General features: G+C 40.0%; 2 protein-coding genes across 2 annotated transcripts; both read right to left on the bottom strand.

Moving 5' to 3' along the window:
- Positions 1-13,968: 13,968 nt before the first annotated feature.
- On the bottom strand, positions 13,969-15,584 carry LOC115680512 (uncharacterized). The gene is made up of 2 exons (XM_056315769.1): positions 15,291-15,584; positions 13,969-15,203 (listed from the first exon to the last, which is right to left on the bottom strand). The coding sequence occupies exons 1-2, from the start codon at positions 15,454-15,456 to the stop codon at positions 13,969-13,971; spliced, it is 1,401 nt and encodes a 466-aa protein (XP_056171744.1). The 5' UTR covers positions 15,457-15,584.
- On the bottom strand, positions 15,450-19,010 carry LOC115680511 (putative E3 ubiquitin-protein ligase RING1a). Its single transcript, XM_056315815.1, has 6 exons — positions 18,794-19,010; positions 18,578-18,620; positions 16,806-16,864; positions 16,059-16,140; positions 15,810-15,921; positions 15,450-15,709 (listed from the first exon to the last, which is right to left on the bottom strand). Exons 1-6 carry the CDS (start codon positions 18,888-18,890, stop codon positions 15,518-15,520), a joined length of 585 nt encoding a protein of 194 aa, XP_056171790.1. The 5' UTR covers positions 18,891-19,010; the 3' UTR covers positions 15,450-15,517.
- Positions 19,011-22,793: the final 3,783 nt, after the last annotated feature.

Raw genomic sequence — 22,793 nt, 5'->3', positions numbered from 1 at the left:
CTGGTCCTATCCACCAAGGCTTAAGCGCGTGACTTCCCTTCTTAGGTCATTTAATTGCGACGTCCTAGGAGGCGTCACCGACCCATCCTATTATCTAACAAATAAGCACATGCGGAAGCAAAATTCAAATCACCTAGCCAACAACACAGAAGGGATAGCATGGGAAACACATTCATAAAAGCATGCTTAGTATATATGCATTAACAACCCACATTGGAAGTAAGGATAATTACACGCCCACTACACGGGCCCTTTTTTGATTACATCACAAAAATGAGAGGGGGTTGGGGTCTACTTAGCTCTTCTATCTACGAGGGCTACCTCAAAAAGAATATGACTTCCTCCACGTTCGAGCATGCTATGGCTTGGGTTCGGGGTCGTAGTCTGGATCCGACTCCGGATCACTGACGACACCATCGGGGACGTTTGACACCACAGGCACCCACGGGATTGCGCTCGGCGCACCCGGGGGTCCGTCAAAGCCCCGGAGAGGTCCAAATAACTCTCCCCCGAACCAAACATATCATGCCTTAAACAATGAGGAACCAAGTTGGAAAGCCCCTCGTCGACCCAAACGGTCGTCGTATACTCCTCGTACGTCGTATCCATCCTCGATGCTACGTACTCGACAACTTCTACGTCTTGATCTATAGGACACCAAAACGTACAATTCGAGTATTCATACTAGAGGCCTGAAAATGGTTAAGCAACAACACATGAGTATAACTCAATAAGTAAATCCTCTAAGCCCCGTATAGGAGGATACCTCGTCTCGGAAATACGAACGGTAATATCAACCTCTTGGCATACCAAAACGCAATCAAATAATCACACATGAATAGTTACCTTCCGTCGGCACATATAATTCACACAAATAATCACACGCGAAGCCTTGCTTCCAATTAGCATGCGACAATTGCACATAGTAATCAAGAATACTTCACATCACATATTTATGCACAATGCAATCACACGTGCTTCGATTATTACGACCGCTCAGGGCCACGACCGACACTCGCGTCGGTGATCATCCGGCGTAATCGGGTATCGTCTCGCTCCATCAGGCATGGCAACATCTCGACCTCACTCGAATAGGGCATTCACTTAAGAGCATCATTCCAAAATCTATCCGCGAACGGCAACCGAAATCCATATGGCATCCGAAATCCATCGGGCATTGTCATCCGCAATCATACGAATACGGAACCTTTTATGTGATCACGCAAACATGTAAAGCACTCAAGCCACTTATTATCTTTCACTTAAGCCAATGCGAGTGTTTAATGCTTACACGGTTAGAATATCTAAAATCCCGCACACATAAAATGCACGAAAATCGGAAGTATTTCATGAGCAAACCATACAAAATTAATATATGGGCTTTCTCTTCCTAGAACAAGCAAAACAAAGCAAGACAAGCATTAGCATCACCCAATGATGGTTCTAATTAACCTTCCATACCTACCTAATCCATCCATAATGATTTCTAGCCAATGATAGCCACACACATGATGGAACAATCTCAAACAAGACTAAACCTAAGTCTAACCTGCGTAGAATAACGTCCTATCTACGAATTAGAAGAACTACTTACGAAACCGGCTGGAATATGGACGAAGACGAATGAACGGCGACGGTGTTGAGTGGATGACATGGTGGCAGCAATGAACGTACGGCGCGGCGTCGGTGAGGTGGCTCGGCAATGGGTGGCGACAAGCGGATGGTGTGGCGTGGTGACAGATGAACGGCGCAGCGCGGACAGTGGTGAACGGCGCGGCACGGCGGTGGCAAATGGTAACGATGTGGTGGCAAGGACGGCACGGCGCAGTGGACGGCAGCGAGCGGCGCGGCACGGCGGCAAGAGAGAGAGAGAGAGAGAGAGAGAGAGAGAGAGAGAGAGAGAGAGAGAGAGAGAGAGAGAGAGAGAGAGAGAGAGAGAGAGAGAGAGTGGAATGAGAGAAGTGAGAAGGGTTTCCCCTTAAGTGCTCTTGCAAGAAGACCTCAATAATGCAAGTGCATTAATGGCTCAACTACCAAGCCCAGCCTAGCTTCTTAATTTGCTCCCAGCCTAGCAATTTCATGGACAAGAAGTCATCTTGGAAGTCTTCTTCAACAAGTCTCTCCTTAGGCAATCATGGCTAACAAAGTAGGTTCAAGTACTTAGTTAAGGACTAACTAGGAGAACCAAACTACAAACCAACCAAGTTGATTTCTTCCCCCTCTTCCCCAAAGTGGCGCCCAAACCATTCAAAACAAAGCCCGATTTGGTCTTTCCCCAAACAAAGCTTCTAGAAGTTGCATTAGAAGCTAAACTATAGGTTAATATACATAGAACACTAATCATGCACAAATCACATTAATGTGCAACCTTTCAAAAATCAACCAAGGTCAAATGTGATAAGATAGGCTTTACCCTCTTGATTAGCGGCTAATCGAGGTCAAATAAATCCAATGATGCGTAATTAAGCGGCGTCGGATTAAGGACGTCACATCAAGTCTATCAAAGTGATGGGCAATTCACAATTGGTTGTCAAACAATTAAAAGGGGAACACCAATGTTGGGAAAATTGTCCAAAAAGTCATAAACCTATTGAACGTTTGTCAATTCAGTCCTAAACCTTTTCACTTATTGCCAATTGAGTCAATATGGTCAATTTTAGCTGGCCGGCACTGACGTGGTCGCTTGCCGTCTGGCCAACGTTGACGTGGCAATTTTTAAATATTTTTTTTTGAATTTTTTAAATATTTTTTAATAATTTTTTTCTGCCTTCTTCCCTCTGGCCGATCCGGCGACTAGCCAGAGGCGCGGGTCGGCGAGGTCGACCTGTGACGGTGCTGGCCGGCCTCGCCGTGGCCTGGCGAGGCTTGACCTCGCCAGATCTGGGTGAGGTCGGCTTGGCGGCGAAGGGCGAGGCTCGCCTTTGCCAGTGGCCGGCGGGGGCGAGCTTTGCCAGAGGCTGGCGAGGTGGCAAGGGCCAGCGGGGGCGAGCTTCGCCAGAGGCCGGCGAGGTCGACCTCGCCGGCCCGTGCCTCTGGCCGATCGCCGGACCGGCCTGAGAGAAGAAGGCAGAAAAAAAATAATTTCGAAAAAATATTTAATAAATTGCCACGTCCGCGTTGGCCGGACGACCGGTGACCACGTCAGTGTTGGCCGGCCAAAATTGGCCGGATGGACTTAATTAGCAATGAGTGAAAAGGTTTAGGACTGAATTGGCAAACTTAAAATGTTTAGGACTGAATAGGCAAAAGTGCAATAGGTTTATGACTTTTTGGATAATTTTCCCCACCAATGTTTGAATGAAAATATTATTGGATACTATGTTTGGCAAAAGAATTAGTAAAGATATTAAAATACATAGACCAATGAGTCAACACGGATGGCATCCAGATATAGAATAACAAGGGAATTGGCTCAAGTTATAGTTATCGAGACAAGATGTTGCAATCGATTGAAAAACGAATTATGATGGTTGACATTAGTGTGGTCGATGGTGAGAAAGACCGGAGAAAACCTTTTGTCAATTATCTAAGGAATCCTAGTTCTCAAGATAAGAAATTCAAAAGACAAGCATTCAAATATATCATGTTAGGAGATGAGCTATATAGACAAATAGTTGAAGAATGCCCAAGTAAAGAAGAATCAATGTTAGCCATGGTTGAAGTCCATGAAGGCACTTGCGGCACGCATCAAGTAGGAATAAAGATGAAGTGGTTGTTGCGCCGTCATGGTTACTTCTGACCAACGATAACTCAAGATTGCATCAATTATGCCATAGGGCGTAAGTCGTGCTAGATACATGCGTCGATTCAACATGTTCCAACTTCCATGTTAAAGCCCATCGTCAAGCCGTGGCCAGTTAGAGGTTGGACGATGGATATCATCGGTAACAATTATTTTACCAAGAAGCATAGCTTCATTTTAGTTGCCATCGATTATTTTACAAAGTGGCAAGAATATAACTTGAAAAACAGTGAAGTAGTTCGTAGAAGAACATATTATTCACCGATTTGGTATATACTGGAAACTATAATAGCTGACCAAGAGACTGTCTTTACTGGTAAGGAAGTGTTGGACTTTGTGAGGTCTAGAGGAATCAAGATGAACTCAAGGCCTTGTTATGCACAAGCCAATAGTGAGGAGAATCTTAGTGAGGTTGAAGCCTCGAATAAGATTATAGAAAATCTTAATAAAAAGCATTTTCAGGAGAATCATAGAAAATGAGATTCGACATTGTCGATGGTATTGTGGGCTTATAGGACTTAAAAAAGGTCAAGGACAAATGTAAGCCCTCGCATGTTGACATACGACCAAGAGATTGTCATTCCTTTAAAGATGACTGTTCAATCTCTAAGGGTATGCTTTTAGAGTGACATTCTACCAGAGGAATATCAAGAGTCAATGTACATAAATATAGATGAGCTTGATGAATTAAAATCATCGGCGTTGGATCATGTCATTGCTCAATAGAGACGAGTGGCTAAGGTATGTAACAAACATGTGAAGACAAAGTAGTTTGTCATTGGCGATTTAGTTTGGAAGACTATTTTACCGATTCATACAAAAAATGAAAGATTCAGTAAATGGTCGCCAACGTAGGAAGGTCCGTATCGAGTGACTGATGTCCCGAATGGCAATGCCTATCGATTGATGAGTATCGATGGGGAAGAGTTGCCTTGGTCGATTAATAGGAAATACTTAAAAAGACTTTTTACCCAACTATGTGGGAAATGAGAGAATTGCAAGATGAGCAAGAACAAGAATCGCAAGATGAGCAAGAACAAGAATCAAAGAAACCCAACTTGCCATTGAAAGTACTTCTCATATATATATATATATATATATATATATATATATATATATATATATATCAATGAGTACATTTGGAAAGTTAAATTGTCCCTTGATTGCCCTAAATCAATCTCCGAAGCGAATCTCCGAAGCGAATTCTCTTGCTTGCAGTGAGAGCTGAGTAAGTTGTGTCTCTGGGACCAAGAAAAAAGACGGTTGTGGTCATCTTCTAGATCATTCATCTTCGATTCTTGCTGCTCCAAGAGATCCTTCATATTGTTTTGCTCAGTAATTTGAGCAACCTTGTTATTCAACCTTGCCCCATCTTTCAGCAACTTGGAGTTTTGCTTTGCCACCACAGCAAGGATTTTTTGTTGGCTGATCCAAACTTTGGCCGCACGATTAGCCCGGTCTCTTTTGTCGATGCAGTTATCCTCGATAGACCTGGCTTTGTCGATCCTATGAACGTTCGACTTGAAAGCCTCCAAGCTAGGAGCAAAGAGAGTGGATAATTCTTCCTACATCCGATGAAAGTTAGAACCATCAATATGGGCCGTATCTAGGTCAGGGAGTAGGATCCTAAGTTCCACTTCAACATCGGGTTAGTTGCAATGAAGCGATAACCCAAGGAAAGGAGATGATAAACTCTTTTTCCACTCAGCCAATGACTCATAAGAAAAGTAGTCACGGGGTTATTGCAACGAAGGGGAAGTGAATGGACTAGAAAGCAAGAAGGCTTGGTGATACTCGTGGAGAGTAAAAGAAAACAAAAATGATAACAGCTTAGACGTCAAAGTGTGTCAAGGATGAATTCTCGAGTCTGTACTCTAGGGCTTTTATAATGTGACCCATGAAGGAGTCTGTATAAAATGCTACGCTTGGTAGAACATCAGTTATTGAATGTGAAAGGGCTTTGCTAGTGTTATGGGCAGGCAGTTTCTTGGTCGGGGAATAGCCCGTTTGGCGCTTGGTGGGTCGTTCACACCAGGCTAGCTTTCGTTTTATAGTTGTTTCAAAGAACTGTATGGCGAATAGCTTATCCACATCGGATCGTATCACACACAATATAGCTTAGGCATCTAGTCTATCAAGTAATACACGCAGAATACTTTAAGCATAACAATTGGTTTTAACTTGCTATGGCCTCATAAGGATAGCGGCATCAACTTCCAATCAGTTTGTGCATGGGGGACCAATCCCACCTTCAGAGCTTCTAAGGGTTTATTTATTCAATCCTAGAATTCTTAGCACCAATCGTCCTGATGCTACTCCCACGAACTAATTGTATTTATTCCTTCTGCATCACTCACTCTTCATCCAATAATCTCAAGCTCCACTCACAAGGGTACGCGGTATGAGAGAATCACGGTCCGTGACACTAGCATAATAGTTTTTGGGTCACTGTAATAGTAACATGTTGCGAGCCACACATTCTTAAAGGAGTGGACCCCGCAACAATTTATAATTATTTATCATTTATTTTTTTGTGGTCCAGAACATTCTGTTAATTTCACAATAGATTAGGGATTGCCACTTAATCATTTCTTAATGTGAAAGACATCTCTTAAATTCGTTGTTGCATTGGAAATACGCAATTCATTATTAGTCATCATTATTACCGAACATGCTTTGAATAAATATTCAAGAATGAAATGGTCTGCATTTCGAAGCATTCATTATTGTAGTATTTACGGAACCTTATGTTAGTTTTCGATTTGAGCCATGAAAACAGCAACACATAGTATTTCAACCCAAAACATTCAAGTCCAAACAGACTCCAAACACGTTCCAATACAACAAACTGCAAACATACAAAAGTAGAATTCAGCTTCACTTTGATGAGGAAGGTGTGTTGGTAAAAAATGATGGATTCAGGTTGGCTTTAAGTCTTATCAGATAGTTCTCAAAACCTTTCTTGAGGGTTGCCATGCCATCCTTTAGAGCTTTAACTTCCTCATTCAATCCTTCTTCTAGAGCTTTAACCTCCTCCTTCAAATCTTCATTTACAGCTTTAACCTTCCCCTTCAATTCTTCCAGTTTTGCCTCGACTTCCTTCATCAACTTCACCATTTCAGACTCTTCTTGAGTCTCAATAACTGCATGTTCATTGGTTGTATTGATAACCACAGCTTTCTCTTCAAGTTTGAGTTTTGACATGCTGACATTGACTCCAATTGATGTAAGACTGGCATTTAGATCTGTCAACACGGAAGTAATATCGGTCAGTATAATGACGAAGTTCAAAGATACAAGTTAGTATCGATGAATCATTACCATGCTTTGCCAAAGGAATCGGGGCAGGAACAAACATGTGATGCGAAGCAGGGTTGGTGGCCTTCTTAGAAGAATCACGAGTCAAGTCTTCAGCAACAATAACAGGATGAGCATAATTAATATCAGCAAGGTCTCCGATGACTTCAGGATATGTAGAATTGACAAAGTCATCGGCTTTGACAATCTCCTCAGGAGTGACCTGAGTTGAATCTTCACTAACGATGTTGACTTTGGCATCGATATTTACACCCCAATCAACGTTTGGCAAAACATGTAATACTTTTCTTTTCTTCCTGATTATTGGGGCAAGGTTTTCATCTATTTCTTCTTCCTTAGAAATATGAAGATATGCAGATCCCTTCTTCCTAATCCTTGGAGGAGTGACTTTGGTTGATTCTGAAGTCATTGCAAAAGATGGTATAAGATGTATGGAAGGTAAACAGGTTATTTCTTCCCAAGTCAGCTTTCCCACCCTCACTCACATACAAGAATCTTAGAGAGACAAACTTTGCATTGTATTTTACTTGAGAATGAGTTGTACAAATGAGGGGAGAAGACCCCTTTATATACAAGTATAGGCTCGACCATATCCGTAGATCCCTCATCAATCTAATGGTGGAGATTGCATCTCTCTATCTACCAACTGGCAGTATTTATTACAGGGTTATACAATTACAATATCGCCCGCCCCCAGGAATATTCTAGAACACATCAAGAAAACTCTAGGGCTACGTTTGGTAGTCGGGATAAAATTCAGGATATGATATATTTTATCCTATCCCGTGTTTGGTGCCTGCCCAAAATAGAATAAAGTTGGATATATGAGGGATATAGCTCGGATAAAATTGTCCTATGAAGGAGGTGGGATAAGGGTGGATATGATTTTTAATGTCCATAATATAAAAGTTATTTTTCTCGAATAACAAACTTGTTAAATTAATAAAATTAAACTAAAATATGAATATAAATAATATTTGAATTTTAATAAAAAATTCAAAATAAAAAAAAACATAAGAATTATTTCGTTTTTATTTATTCTTATTTTTATTTATATATTCAAATTACTTCCTATCTTATGATATAAATTTCATATATATAAATAAATACATTTATTATTTATATTAATTAAATATTTTAGCTATATTAGTATAGTTTACTATTTAATAAATTTTTATTAGAGAATGATGGAAGGGGAAAAAGAAATAAAAAATGAATTAATTAAAAAAGAGAGGGAAATATAATAAAAAAATAAGCAAATAAAAATGAAGTAGGTAAAAGTGTCGTGAGAGATTTTTATCATATCCGTTTGTGCAATTTTTAGGTTCATTTACATTAATATAATATTCATAGCAAATAATAGACATGGTAAAATGTAAAAATCTCCGATTTTATTACTACGATTCACCAAACAATAGATAGGGGGTAAGTACAGTGCAAGTACCATAACTTTTATACGGAGGACACTTAAGTGCCGTAACTTTTTTTTGGCTCACTTGAGTGTCATAACTTAAAAAAAAAGATCACTTAAGTGCCACTTACGAGCTGGTCGTGAGGGCCCGAAACCGCGGCTTTTCCGGTTGAACCATGACCTTCCCGGTGAGGCGAGCACCACCAGCTTGAAGAGGGGGTGTCGGTGAATCATTCCATGGCCTTCGTTCGTCTCGAAATTTCCGTTTTAGCCTCCGTTGACGAAGGTAAAAATGCTTCGTAGTCACACATTTATCGAGCCGATTTGTGTGACTACGAAGCATTTTTACCTTCGTCAACGGAGGCTAAAACGGAAATTTCGAGACGAACGGAGGCCATGGAATGATTCACCGACACCCCCTCTTCAAGCTGGTGGTGCTCGCCTCACCGGGAAGGTCACCGTTTGGATGGAAAAGCCGCGGTTTCGGGCCCTCACGACCAACCCCTCTGACAAGCTAGTCGTGAAACCGCGGCTTTTCCAATCGAACGGTGACCTTCCCGGCGAGGCGAGTACCACCAGCTTGAAGAGGGGGTGTCGGTGAATCATTCCATGGCCTCCGTTCGTCTCGAAATTTCCGTTTTAGCCTCCGTTTACGAAGGTAAAAATATTTCGTAATCACACAAATCGGTTCGATAAATTGTGTGACTATAAAGCATTTTTACCTTCGTCAACGGAGGCTAAAACGGAAATTTTGAGATGAACGGAGGCCATGGAATGATTCACCGACACCCCCTCTTCAAGCTGGTGGTGCTCGCCTCGCCGGGAAGGTCACCGTTTGGCTGGAAAAGCCGCGGTTTCGGGCCCTCACGACCAACCCCTCTGACAAGCTAGTCGTGAGGGCCTGAAACCGCGGCTTTTCCGATCGAACGGTGACCTTCCCGGCGAGGCGAGCACCACCAGCTTGAAGAGGGGGTGTCGGTGAATCATTCCATGGCCTCCGTTCGTCTCGAAATTTCCGTTTTAGCCTCTGTTAACGAAGGTAAAAAATGCTTCGTAGTCACACAAATCGGCTCGATAAATCGTGCGACTACGAAGCATTTTTACTTTCGTCAACGGAGGCTAAAACGGAAATTTCGAGACGAACGGAGGCCACGGAATGATTCACCGACACCCTCTCTTCAAGCTGGTGGTGCTCGTCTCGTCGGGAAGGTCACTGTTCGGCCAGAAAAGCCGCAGTTTTGGGCCCTCACGACCAGCTCGTAAGTGGCACTTAAGTGATCTTTTTTTTGGAAGTTATGGCACTCAAGTGAGCTAAAAAAAAGTTATGCCACTTAAGTGTCCTCCGTACAAAAGTTATGGCACTTGCGCTGTACTTACCCCCAATAGATAGGATATAACAAATCTCTTAGATTTCATATCCTATCCTTAGTAAAAATCCAGACGACCAAACGCAGCCTAGGACTTAGTATTCTCGAGGTCCGCCCGCTCAGTCATGGATTGGTCATGGTCCTTCATTCATAAAACCTCGAGAACGATCCATTTCTCAGGGCCGTGACATATTCATGACAGCCGAGGGGATTCCCTCTTGATTGTTTGACTAGTGATTTTCTTCTTGACAAAAGGATTATGTATTTTCAACACGTCCAACTCGGAACGATTACATTTGCGATAGTCATCCTCGGCGTTCCCCATAACTCACAAAATTTACGATTTAACTAAGATTTCTACGTGTCCACCCTATTTCTAAACTAATTAATACTGAGCTTCATAATCTAAGTATTATTATCGGTTATGGAAATTTCCGAATGTCATACAAATATAATTACGATAATTCCGGATCTCACAACATTAGTCTCAGAATGCTCACCAAAAGGACACAGTCCGGCGAGAGTCCACACGTCCAACAGAGTGATAGGTACTGGCTCCGGCACAAGAAAGAAGCAATGTGCTGAAGGGGGACCGAAAATAGCAGAGTATCGATAAGGTTGAACTCAAAAGAGTTGAGAGGCAAGCAACAAAATTCCAAAGCCGAGTCAATTCTAGCTTGCTGCCATTTAGGCCACATTTGAGATTTCAACCTTAGATACCGTTGAAAGAATCATTCGTAGAAGGTTGAAAAGGAGCCGAATCGATAGCTTGGGTTAGACCAAACATGGTCACAAATAAAGCTGCGATTGATGGGAGAAACTTCGGCATCGTGTTGAGGGAAACATTCGACAAACTCGAACGGAGGAGCAACTGACTTGAGACATGGACCGAAAATCAACTGACCACCTTTAAAGACATCATTCATGAAAGTCAACGATGGCCGTAATGTTCATAATTCTGAAATACACGCTTGGACAAGTGACGGAGTTCATGGAAGATCGAGTTCTTCCCGCCATATGTGGAATCTGAAGGAGAAAAGGCTAAAAGCAAAGGAGATGGCTCAAGAAGCGGGTTAAAGAGATAATCTTAGGAGGCGGGAAGATGGAAATGTGAAGTGTTTCAAAAAGGAGAAACGGTTTAAATAGAGATTGCCCTCGAGAGACCAACTTGATATTTCGTGACAGGACACGATTGGCTACGTGTTCAGAAATCGCCTGTCAGATAGAAGGAGCAAAAAAGGTAGGTGGGGATAGAGAGAATACTTCATCAGTAAGAAGTGCCGTATGTTACAGACCATTCAACAAATTTTTCACATCCCTCTCAAAAATAGACAAATCACGCTCCAGATAGCTACTTTGGCGCACCAGGTGGCCCATGGTATGTATTTGCCTAACTGCCTCTTTGTTATATTGATCCTGTTCCTTTACCGATACTTCATAATCATTAAGATCTTTCTTCAGAAGCTCATTCAATTGAGCTATGTCCATCCCGTCGAGTTTCTTCCGATGTTGGATTTCAGCGAGTTGCTTCTCAAGATCCCTTTCTTGGGCAGTGAGGTTGGCTTCTTCGTCAAACAAAGTTCGCAAACTATCATTTGCGGTCTTCACTCTATCTTTTTACCTCTCTGAGGTGGCTAGCATGGATCACCTGGAGTGGGATAAATAGGTGATTTGAGTACTTTTTGATCAATTTAAAACGGAAATAATTAATCAAGAACAAAGTCTGAATAACGTTCAGATTTTAAACAAACTTTAAAAGCAAGTGTGCAATGTAATGTGATAAGTAGAAAGAGTTTTAAAGGATGAGAAAATCTGCACACAAGACGTATAGTGGTTCGACTTAGATCAAGCCTACGTCCACTCTCCCACGCTGACAGCCTACTAACTGAATTCCACTAGATGATCAATCAAGAGATTACAAATTCTGAGTGATAACTTTCTTGTGAAAGATAGGTCACTCTATTTCACTCAATCACTCTTACGATAGATCTCTCAATATTATAGTGTTTTGCTCAAGAAGGACAAGTTACATTGGTCGGAATTTGCTCTGACTTTGGAATAGATGATTCTTGATATCATCTCTCTACTTTTGCTCCCTGACAATTTGTCTCCTTTTATATTCCTTTACTTCCAAACTAGCCGTTGGACAGTCTTTGGAGGATCATCTTCCAATTTTCACTTTGGACAGTATAAAAATTATTGAGTAGCCGTTGAGTGACAAAGTCAAAATCCCCCTGAATCTGGTCGCCCATACAACTAGAACTTTGGTTTTCATAAATAGAGCTTCTCCATTTAGAAATAAACTTGTCATGGGGTTGATTGTCAATCAATCAAGGATATTTCACGACATAAATATTCCTTGCAAAATAATCTTTTAAGATCGAATCAATCAATACTTTCCATTTGTGAAATTCAAGCCAGATTACTAGCCGTTATTTTGAGTTTGCGATAATGTCTGGATAAAGTCCTTGCGCTCAGAACTTGAGTCAGAATGATTTGTTCTGAAAAATCTTGAATCTTTTGATTCTAGTATATAAACTGAAGTTCTTCAACTGCCACGTACAAAATCTCATCTTTGTCTTTTGCGGTGTAGAACCTGAACTTCTCCTTCTGATACATGTAAAGTCTGGTCCTAGAGGAGGGGATGAATAAGTGATCTAAATAATTTTGATCAATTTATAGCGGAAATGATTAATCACAGTAGAGTTTGAATAAAATTCAGATTAAAAACAGTTTATACAGACAGTGCTCTTGGTATGCAGTATGTAAAGTAGGAGATTAGGGAAAGAAAAACTGCACACAAACGATTATAGTGGTTCGGCTTAGATCAAGCCTACGTCCACTCTCCCACGCTGACAGCCTACCAGCTGGATTTCACTATGTAATCAAGAGAAATTACAAATTCTGAGTGACAGTACTCTTGTGTATGATATGACTCTCTATCTAACACACTCACTATTATAAAGTATCCCTCAAGATCTTAGTGTTTAGCTCAAAGAAAGACAAAAGAAAGGATCGGAGTAGACTCAGACTTTGGACTTGTTGATTCTTGATTTCGTTCTCTACCTTCTGCTCCCTGTTGATCTCCTTTTATACTCCTCCACTTCCAAACTAGCCGTTGGACAGTATTCAGAGGATCATCTTCCAATATTCATCTTGGACAGATTTGTATAAAATGAATTGAGTAGCCGTTGGTTGATGAAATCTGAATCCTGTTGATTCTGGTCGCCCATATAATTAGAATCTTGATTTCCATAAGTAGAGCTTTATCCGTTATAATGCATACTTGTCATAGTATTTGATTGTCAATCAATTTTAGCCTTAGATTGAAAAAATCAAAATTTTCCTTTTGTGAAATCCATGCCTGATCACTAGCTCTTATGTTTCGTTCTAAATGAGTTTTGCTTCTGCGTCTGAAAGACTTCTGTGTCTGCGTCTGTTTCAGAACTTAGATTAGTGGGGTTCTTTTAATAAGATATAAACCTATTTCTCATAGGGTCTGAAGTTCTCATTCTAAATTTGACTTTTCATTTAGAGTCTGAACTTCTACTTCTGAGTCTGAACTTCTCGTTCTGAGTACTTGTAATGTCTGATATTTTATTTTGAACTTCCAGAATATATTCACCTGGAATGGAATGCATGTCAAAATCACAAGATTATCATAGAAAGTTTTGTCAACTTCAAAATTCATTAGGAGTTTTCCTCAACATGATCTTCCAGAATAAAACTTCCTGGACTTAGAATACTTCAAAAACATATGTCAGACTTACTCATGGATAATTTTGTCGACATCAAAATCTATTAGGAAGTTTTCTTAACAATCTCTTCATTTTTTATGGTGACAAAACTTTCCACGCAAATAAAAAGATTTTGTCAAATATTTTAAGCATATAATATAATCGGTGACCTTTCTTTGCTCCATTAACCTGCATTTCGAAACTGATCATAGTAATCTGCATCACAAATCCGCATACTTTCTCTCCCTTTTTGTCAACAGCACAAATAAATTTTTATCATAATATTATAATATCCAAAAAGTCAGCCATAACAAGTCAAGTCAAACTAAAAGTTCAAAATAAACATTTAGTTCAAAAAATTAACACACAAAACAAGAAAAAGATTCTGAAAAACTATGGCTTAAAAGGGACCCGAACAAGTTGAAAGTACTCCAAATTCTGAACAGCATCCTCAAACTTAGACATGCATTGACCAATTGCTTTCTCAATTGTTGCCATATTCTGTTCTACTTGAAGCTTGACATTCTGAATCATTTCTTCAACAATTGTCTTCGAGTTCTGCATGTCTTCTCTCAATGCAGATTGTTGTTCTTTAATTTCAAGCAACACAGAAAGAATGGTTTCGTCATGGGAGGTCTGACCTTGGAATTGTTCAAAGTTTGGCCGTTCAATTTGGACTCCTTTATCTTTCTGAAGCTCCCCCTGAATATCAGCATCCATAGTAGCTGTTTCTGGAATTTCCTCAAATTCCTCTCTGTCATCAACCGTATTTGCTGCTGGTGGAGATCTGCTTTCCTGTGTCTGAGCAGGAGCATTACTATCATCTGTTTCCTTTACCAGTGATTCAGCAGCTTTAACAGATTCTTGTGCAGTTTGGTTTTCTACTGTTTTCTCAACACTCTCAACAGACTCATGCGAAAGCCTACGTCTCTTCTCCCATAATGCCAATGTGGCTATTTTCTCGCAATTCTGCTTATAAGTATCAACCCCACTGAGAAATTGAGCCAAGAATTCTTCACAGCGTTTTCTAAACCTAGGAGACCCAGTGAAGCAAATATTACTGCCACACAGCTCGCTCAACAGAGTTTTAACCTTCTCATCAACTGACGGGTCAGTGACAATTGATAGATGGCCACCCCTCGAGAGTTCGAGAAATTCGTACCACTTGGCCTTTACTATCTCGTCAGTGATAATAGACGTCGATCCAGACTCCGATGAAGTACTAACAGAGCTTGCATCTTCGGAGTGTAAAATTGTTTTAACCCTCTCAAGCTTAGTCCTGAAGATGCTGATATCCTCTGTGTGGATCATTGGCGGATCTAACACAGCTTCAACATCGATCTGATGTGTTGATTGTGGCATCCAGAAGGTTGCTGGTGGTTGATCAAGAGGCAATGTCGGTATCAGATCAACTAGAGGATTAGGGGCAGGATCAATCATCTCAACAGGATTAGATCCAAGAGTAGAAGCATCAACAGTTTCAGATTCATCGACAGGAGTAGATTTTTGAATACCGATAGTTGCAGGATCATCTTCATTCATTACTCTGTTCCCACCTTCTGGAGTTAACACTGGACCAGTCACTTGAGTCGGCGGAGAAGGTGAAGCAGAGAGGGAAACTCTCAAGTCTAATAAGGAAAAGACGTAGCATATGCCGATAAGAACGCTGGTAAGTAACATGGAAGTCACAAGTTATTAAAGGACAGGTTTAATACCTTGTTCTGGCACTATGGGTAATGAAAGAACAAGTGAGTGCTGGGATGGTAAACCTCCAGTAGCCATGTCGACAGCTTCTTCAGATTGATTCTGTTCAGCAACAATTGCACGTTCAATGGTTGTACTGATAACCATAGCTTCATCTTCAAGCCTGAGTTCAGACATGCTGACATTGACTCCAATTGATGGAAGACTGACATTTAGATCCGTCAAAACGAAAGAAATATCAGTAAGTACAATGACGAAGTGCACAAATACAAGTCAGTATCGATGAATTATTACTATGCTCTGCCAAAGGAATTGGGGCAGGAACAAACGTGTTGTGAAGCGAGGCAACATGATCGGCATCAGTGTTGGTAGCCTTCTCAGAAGAATTGCGAGTCAAGTCTTCAGCAACAATAACATGAAAAGCAAATTCCTGAACAAGATGTTTCATGATTAGCTTCAACAGTCAACGCCAGCAGTAGGAGTTGTCGAATATATCACAGCACTGGTGCAACATATTAAACAAAATATACCTTAGACTTGACAACATCAGGATAAAATGCTTCTATCAGAGCATCATATCTTGGATCAGCACGGAGAGCATCACTGCCACAATGCTCGTGGCAAGCGGGGCATTCATTACCCCTGAATGAGGAATGTCACTAATTAATTTGAATAAATTAAAAGATTGTTCAAACAAGGAGTTCACGATGATCTCCAACTGAAGAGAAAATTATGATGTTTATAAGGAGTCGAAAGTAAGCGGATTGTGTACAGCACACCCCAGCAGCATATATTTGGCAATGCATTCTTGGCAGAAACGGTGCAAGCATTCCTTTACTGCCCTTGTATTCCGTATGATTCCTAGAGCAGAAAAAGAAATCATGATATTCTCCTATAAATTGAGGCTCATGCATAAACTTAATGAGCAAAAAAAGTGGTATAAAAAAGGTTTATAAGTTTTTATCCTTCATTCACAGTTAAACTCACGAAGACAAGAGACTGCCACTGCAGTATCTAGAACTCACAAGTATGGCCATCTGATCACTTATTGATTTCCATTTTGAAAATAAAAGTTCCCATGATACCATGTTTGACTGTTCATCTAGCCAAATGTCCAAGCACTTGTCCCTCTAAAGAATAATAAACCTACATAGAGGTCGCACATGAAGTAAAAACTAAATTTAAACCTACTGCCTATTTGAATAGGACCTTATCATCTAATCAAAGTTCTTTCGTTTCTAACTTTTGCCACAAGTATCTATAGTACCAGAGTTTCTCGAGAATAAAGCAAGTGTTTACATAATTCATGCCAGAAATGGTAGTTCTTTGTCAGTCATATCCAACTACTTGACAATAGAACCTTCGAAGAGATTTTGGGACTTGAACGTATTCATGTAGACAGGCAGTTTGTGATGGCTAATCACAACTGTCTACTCAATAGATTCATCAATTTGAAATGGAATTGCCAAATTAGATCAAAAAAATGGATTTTAAGCATCTAATGCATTTATGCCCCACATTCTCACCTAGACATATCGGGCATTGCAGTTTTTCCCTTATTTCAGCCAATTCCACCTGAACATAACTGAAGAGAACTCAATCAGTCAGCATATTGTCAGATGACCAGCTATCAGAAATCACAGTGTGCCATCAATAATTTAGTTGAAAGTTAAGAGTTTCCGAAACCCATATTGCCCAGTGCTATTATATAACATGGCTATTGTACCAATAAATCATCAACAAACAGATTTCCCCATACAAGATGCTCATAAAGAATAATTTTCTTGGTGAATGGATCCGGTAAAGGATGCCTTAAAAGAAAGTAATGGCTGTTTTTCTATTCTAAGAAATATTTTCAAATGCAGCAATTTTTTTTTCCATATTTTGAAGATGCTATTGCATAATTTTGTTTCTGGAATCAAACTAATGGCCGACCCAACATAAAGAAAAAGGCTCGGTGGTTGTCATTATTGCTGCAGCTGCAGCTCCTATTACATACTTAGTCGAGGGGGAGATGCTCCTCCTACAATTATCTGAACAGAACAATATCATGCCATTTAGAGTCTGGTTGTTATAGTTGTAGCAATGTTACGGTTGTGCTATGAAGTGGTGTAACTTGTGTGCTTGGCAATATATTGTCGCAGCACTTCAAAACTAGGTGAGGCAGTTTCCTGAGAGCTGCTACAAGTCGTTGCACTTTGAGGGTGCTGCAGTTGTAGTGATTTTGCCAAGCACCTTACAGAAACTACAACACCGCTTTTCCCAGTTGTAATTGCTGTGCGGAAGCTGTACCAAACGAGATTACGATTGGGAAGTATACATTAAAAGTAACATATAAACTAAGCCCCTAGCTTTGGCTTCAAATAGCACTTGCACTACAGTTACAAGAAACTGTGTAACGCTAGGGATACAAAAATGTTTGCAAGGAATGTAGATGAAAGCTTATGTAGCCATGTTGCGTTTATTATCCCTGCATCGCAAAATGACATGACCTGGGGCGCAAAATCCAGCACCTGACCTAAATGTTTTGATCTTTCTAGCTAAAGATTTTGGATCACTGGCATTGCCAAAATTGCACACGAGATTAATTGGAAAGTAAATAACGAAGCAGTACCGAAAGGAAAAAAAAAACCACGAAGCAGTTTCACACACTCGAGTTATAATCCAAACAGATGTTCAAAACAGATGGGTAGTTGTAGATGATGAAGGAAAGCATATTGTGTAACCACCAGCTCAACACTGCTTAGATCCCTGTCCTCCAAACTGATGTAATAGGAAATAATTGAAGGCAAAAAATTTTACTCGTCTATCAAGGGTTGCTGTCTCAATTCATAGAGTCTGGTTCATGGAAAATCCATCTTATTAAAAATGACTCTGCCTATTGCTAAGCAACCATTCCAGAATGTATCGTGAATGATGCGGCCCGTTGACCAAACAGAAGTTCCAACGTGATTCCGTCACTTCTGTGGAGTAAACAGGAATTATGCAGTCCAACCCGCATTCTAGCACATATAAATAAAATGCTCAAATTTATCCAGTTCTAACTAAACCACAAAGCACACACGGACACAAATTTCAGAAACCTGACATTACAATGCAGAGTTCCTAGTTCCATGAATGTAGTCTGAACAACTCAACTCGGAATCAAGAGTTTTGCCTGAGATATTCACAAGTTTCGTAGCCTGAGCGAAAGATTCTGATCCTATGACAAACCCAACACCAAACAAAGTTAACACACAAAGCTCACCAACACATGCAGACAAGGCCTAAAAAAGAGAGACAGATAATATACTCATACCCGTCCTTGTCCAAGTCACGGGACGAAGAGCTCCGATGAAATTCTAGAGACCGCGAGGAAAAGCAGAGGGGGGAAAGAAACAAACAAAGAAGGAAACATTCATCAAACCCCATCAATATGAAAGCAAAAAAATCTGGCGAAACGAAGCAACTGCATGAGAAAGAAATGGCGCCTATTGTCGGGGTTTGCGGGTCGACAGGACTCCGAGGAAGTTACCATGATCATCCTGAGGCGGTTCCCCATGGTGGGTCGTGCCGTCGCGGCGCGCGACGTCGCCGTCCGAAGGTTTGCGAGGGCGTTTTCGAGTTCGCATTGTTCGTAGTCGGATGGAGGAGCTGACGGAGAAGAGAACGAGAGACGCTCTCTCTCGCTCTCTCTCTCTCTCTCTCTCTCTCCCACCCCCGCAGAGATCAAAGCCGAAAAGCTCACAGAAGACGAAGCAGAGCCTTGACCATCGCTACCAACTTCGTACATGGCGTAATAAAATCTCGGGTCAAGACCTCGCAAAATTTAAATTGATACACTTATGATAAATTTATCTTAAATTAATTTTTTGATCACTAAAAGTCTCAATTTTTTTTCTATTTATTTTCGTTAAATTTTACTGTAATATATCGGTTTTATGTTTTACCCTCCGTTTGTCACATGCATATCAATTTGTAATTTTTTGTTGTATTAATCCAATTTAACGGAGACTAACAAATGGTAAATTTATCACAAATATACCAATTTGAAATTTTAAAATATTATTTTTGGGTAAATTTATCATAATGTATCAGATTGGGGTTTTTAGTAGTCTAGAAAATTAGTTTGGGATAAATTTGTTATAAATATACCGATTTGAGGTTTTCATGGTATTAACTCTAAGATCTCAAACCCATACCCAAAACATATTTATTCAAAATTAATTTTCATCTCGTAAAAAATTTCAAATGTGTACCCATAATATTTACCCCGAACTTTTCTTCCAAAATCCAAAACATATACCTCTGTCCCGTACACATTGCATTCGTCATTTTCCAGGTCAGATTCATCTTGCAGCTGCCTACCGCGTGTGTTAGCACATATTCATTTTAGCAGGATGTTGGAAGGAATGTTACGGAAGGTAAAATTTGGACAGAGGTATCGATTTACGTTTTTTATTTTATTTTTAGGATTAAAATATATTTGGGGTAAATGTGTCATGATACTGATATAAATTTTTTTGTGAGACAAAAATTAATTAGGAGTAAACGTGCCGCATGGTACTATTTTGAGATTTTTAACGGTATCAACATTGAAAAAAAAAACAAGTATAAAACTCGAGAGAGAAGCTATACCGCATGACACGTGTCGAAAGATGGTATTGTTACATCAAGCCTAAAAACTTGTATCCGATGCACAGCTCTCCATCGACCACGTTAGTTTTCCATAGACAAAAAGTCCATGTGACTAGTTTTTCTTTTCCTAACTTTTCTATTCATGTGGTGCCACGTCTGAAAATGATTGACAATTAAATAAAATTAGCATTGCTGGAAATAAATAATGTCATTAAGTTGACATGATTCATAAGTACATAGTAAAGTGAAAAATGAGTGCGAGTACTAAGTTGAAAAGGTCACTTGAGAGAATTTTGAAAATTAGAATATGATTTTTGTTTCATTGGATTGTCCTAGACATTAGCCAGAAAAAAAAGTATCAGTATCATATGAAGGCAAAAAAGATATTTCATTTGAGATTTAAATTGATGAAACGAGAAAAAAAGGGCATTTATATATAAATATCAGTATCATATGAAGGCAAAAGGATATTTTATTTCAGGATTAAATTGACGAAATGAGAAAAAGGGCATTACATAAAGTATGTATACTATCTGTATATATAACCTCAAGAGAAGTAATGGATCAAAATTATTTAGGAGAGGTTGAAAGAGATTGTTATTGAAAAATCCACAATTACATATTGTTGTGAATGTATAAGACTGTTTGTATTAAAAAAGACAATCTGATTTTTGTGATGATCTACCTTCAAATCGTTCGGTTAAAAGTATAAAATATGTACCTTCAATAGATGCAAACTTGAGAAATTTCCGTTTTTTTATTTCAAATCTTATGGGACTACATTGAACATATACCAAAAGTTTAGGGGTCATATTGAAGAAATTAAAATTTTAGGGACCACATTACATATTGAGTTAAAGTTCAGGGGCCATATTAAACATATTAAAAGTTACATTGCATATCGGGTGAAAGTTTATGGACTACTTATGTTATTACACCTACAAACAAAGCAAGTAAGACGTGCTTAAGTTCACTTTTAACTGACAATATGATGGAGTAAATTCTCTTTTTTTGGCCGAATAATGGAGTTAATTCATCTAGTAGAAGACGTATAAACTCACTTCACTTTAGGGGAGAGCATAGTTTATGGTAGAACATGGAACTTAAGAACTTGATCGGCGGAAACTTATAGGTTCCAAGTTTTAAGATGTGCGAGGTAGGTTCCAGGTTTCAAAAATTGGGGAATTTGTTTCGATGGGTAGGTTTCAGGTTCTAGGTAGGTGGAACCCAGAACTTGGAACATGAAACCTAAATAAGTTTTTTGTGTTTTATCTTGGTCTATATTTTTTCGTGATTCTACGGTATTTCATGGCGTTAGATGATAAGTGCATAATCTGGAATAATTAGTTAAAGCTTTCATTTTATGACTTATTAATATTTCATATTTTTCGTGTGTCTAAATATACGTTATGGTCAGTGAATCAGAGCAGTAAGTGGTGGTTATTAAATGTGATAATTCACTATATTTATTCAATTAATAATATAGGTAGAATCTTGGAATCGACCCTTGAACTTATGATATGGTAGGTTTTAGGTTCCAAAAAATGAAGAACCTACTATCATGGGTAGGTTCCAGACGGAACTTGTACGGAATATGGAACCGCTCACCCCTAGTATTGATTTACGGAATGCGATAACTTCTCATTTTAATTATATTTATTTGAACCGTAATGCTAGGAAAACTAGTCTTTTGTATTTTCTTTGATGAATGACAAGCTTATTTAGTATTGTTGCGTTCATTTTCATTTTGTTTAACTAAAAATAGTTCAAGATGGAACCTGTAAGGAATCTATCCGCTCTCCCCTACTTCACTTTACATTTGTCGCATTGTTGTAGAGACAATGCAATTGATAATATTTTATTGGTAACAAATCACTAAATATTTTCTTTATTGATAAAACTTTTCTGGTCCGTTTTTTTTATTTCAAATCTTACGGGTTGCATAATTTATATTTTATCCGATTTAGAATATTTAAAACCATTTCGATATATCAATATAAAAGAATAAAGGGAAAATTTCAATTAAGGACCCCAAGTGGGGTTCTTTTCTCAAAAGAGGATCCAAAGTGAACATGGTGTCAAATAAGCGCATGAAGTGCCCAATTAGTCTTAAATAGGGGTCCGAAGTGCTCAATTCGTCTTAGGTAAGGGCCTGGGTTCGCCGGCTGGTCAAATCTCGCCGGCCGACGAGCACAGTTACTGTTCCGGCAATCGGAACAGTAAATTTCGTCTTCATTTTTTTTTTTTCCTTTCTCTATTTTTTTTTCTTCTTTCTTCTCTTCCCTCCGTCGGCCATAGCCGGGGCCGGCGGAGGTCGTTGGCCTCAGGCGGAGGCCGCCCTCGCCCTCCAAGTCGAGGGCCGCCCATGCCCACGCCGGCGTCGGGCGGGCTAGGGCGACCCTCGCCAAATCCGGTGAGGGCAACCCTCGCCCTTGCCCGACGCCGAGCCGGTGAGGCGCCTCGACCGGGCCGGGCGGCGAGGGTCGCCCTCGCCCGCCCGACGCCGGTGTGGGCGGTCCTCGACTGGGCGGGCGAGGGCGGCCTCCACCGGCCCCAGCTATGGCCGGCGGAGGGAAGAGAAGAAAAAAAAAACAGAGAAAGGAAAAAAAAAAAAACGGAGACGAAATTTACTGTTCCGATTACCGGAAAGTAACTGTGCTCGCCGGCCGGCGAACCCAGGCCCTTACGTGAGGTGAATTGAGCACTTCGGGCCCCTATTTGAGACTAATTGGGCACTTCTGCGCTCTTATTCGACACTATATTCACTTCTGCCCTCTTTGAAAGTGCTGACCTGCGCTGCCCAATTGGAATTTTCCCAAGAATAAATTAGCATCTAATTCAAAAAAAATTTTAAATCTTTTTTTTTGGTCGACTTTTTTTAAATCTTAAAAAAGTTA

This window comes from Syzygium oleosum, unplaced genomic scaffold (genome assembly GCF_021117445.2).
Source record: "Syzygium oleosum isolate NSW1041296 unplaced genomic scaffold, Sole_v2.1 Sole_v2.11, whole genome shotgun sequence".
In the NCBI taxonomy this organism is placed as follows: Eukaryota; Viridiplantae; Streptophyta; class Magnoliopsida; order Myrtales; family Myrtaceae; genus Syzygium; species Syzygium oleosum.
This window is presented reverse-complemented; position numbering and strand designations above follow the sequence as displayed.

Coding starts and splice junctions, on each gene's coding strand:
- LOC115680512 (XM_056315769.1), bottom strand. CDS start 15,456: ATGTCTGAACTCAGGCTTGAAGATGAAGCTATGGTTATCAGTACAACC. Junction 15,204..15,290: donor ACCCATAGTGCCAGAACAAG/GTATTAAACCTG, acceptor TTTCCTTATTAG/ACTTGAGAGTTTCCCTCTCT.
- LOC115680511 (XM_056315815.1), bottom strand. CDS start 18,890: ATGCGAACTCGAAAACGCCCTCGCAAACCTTCGGACGGCGACGTCGCG. Junction 16,865..18,577: donor CGTGACTTGGACAAGGACGG/GTATGAGTATAT, acceptor AGTTCTCTTCAG/TTATGTTCAGGTGGAATTGG. Junction 15,710..15,809: donor CTGATGTTGTCAAGTCTAAG/GTATATTTTGTT, acceptor CATCTTGTTCAG/GAATTTGCTTTTCATGTTAT.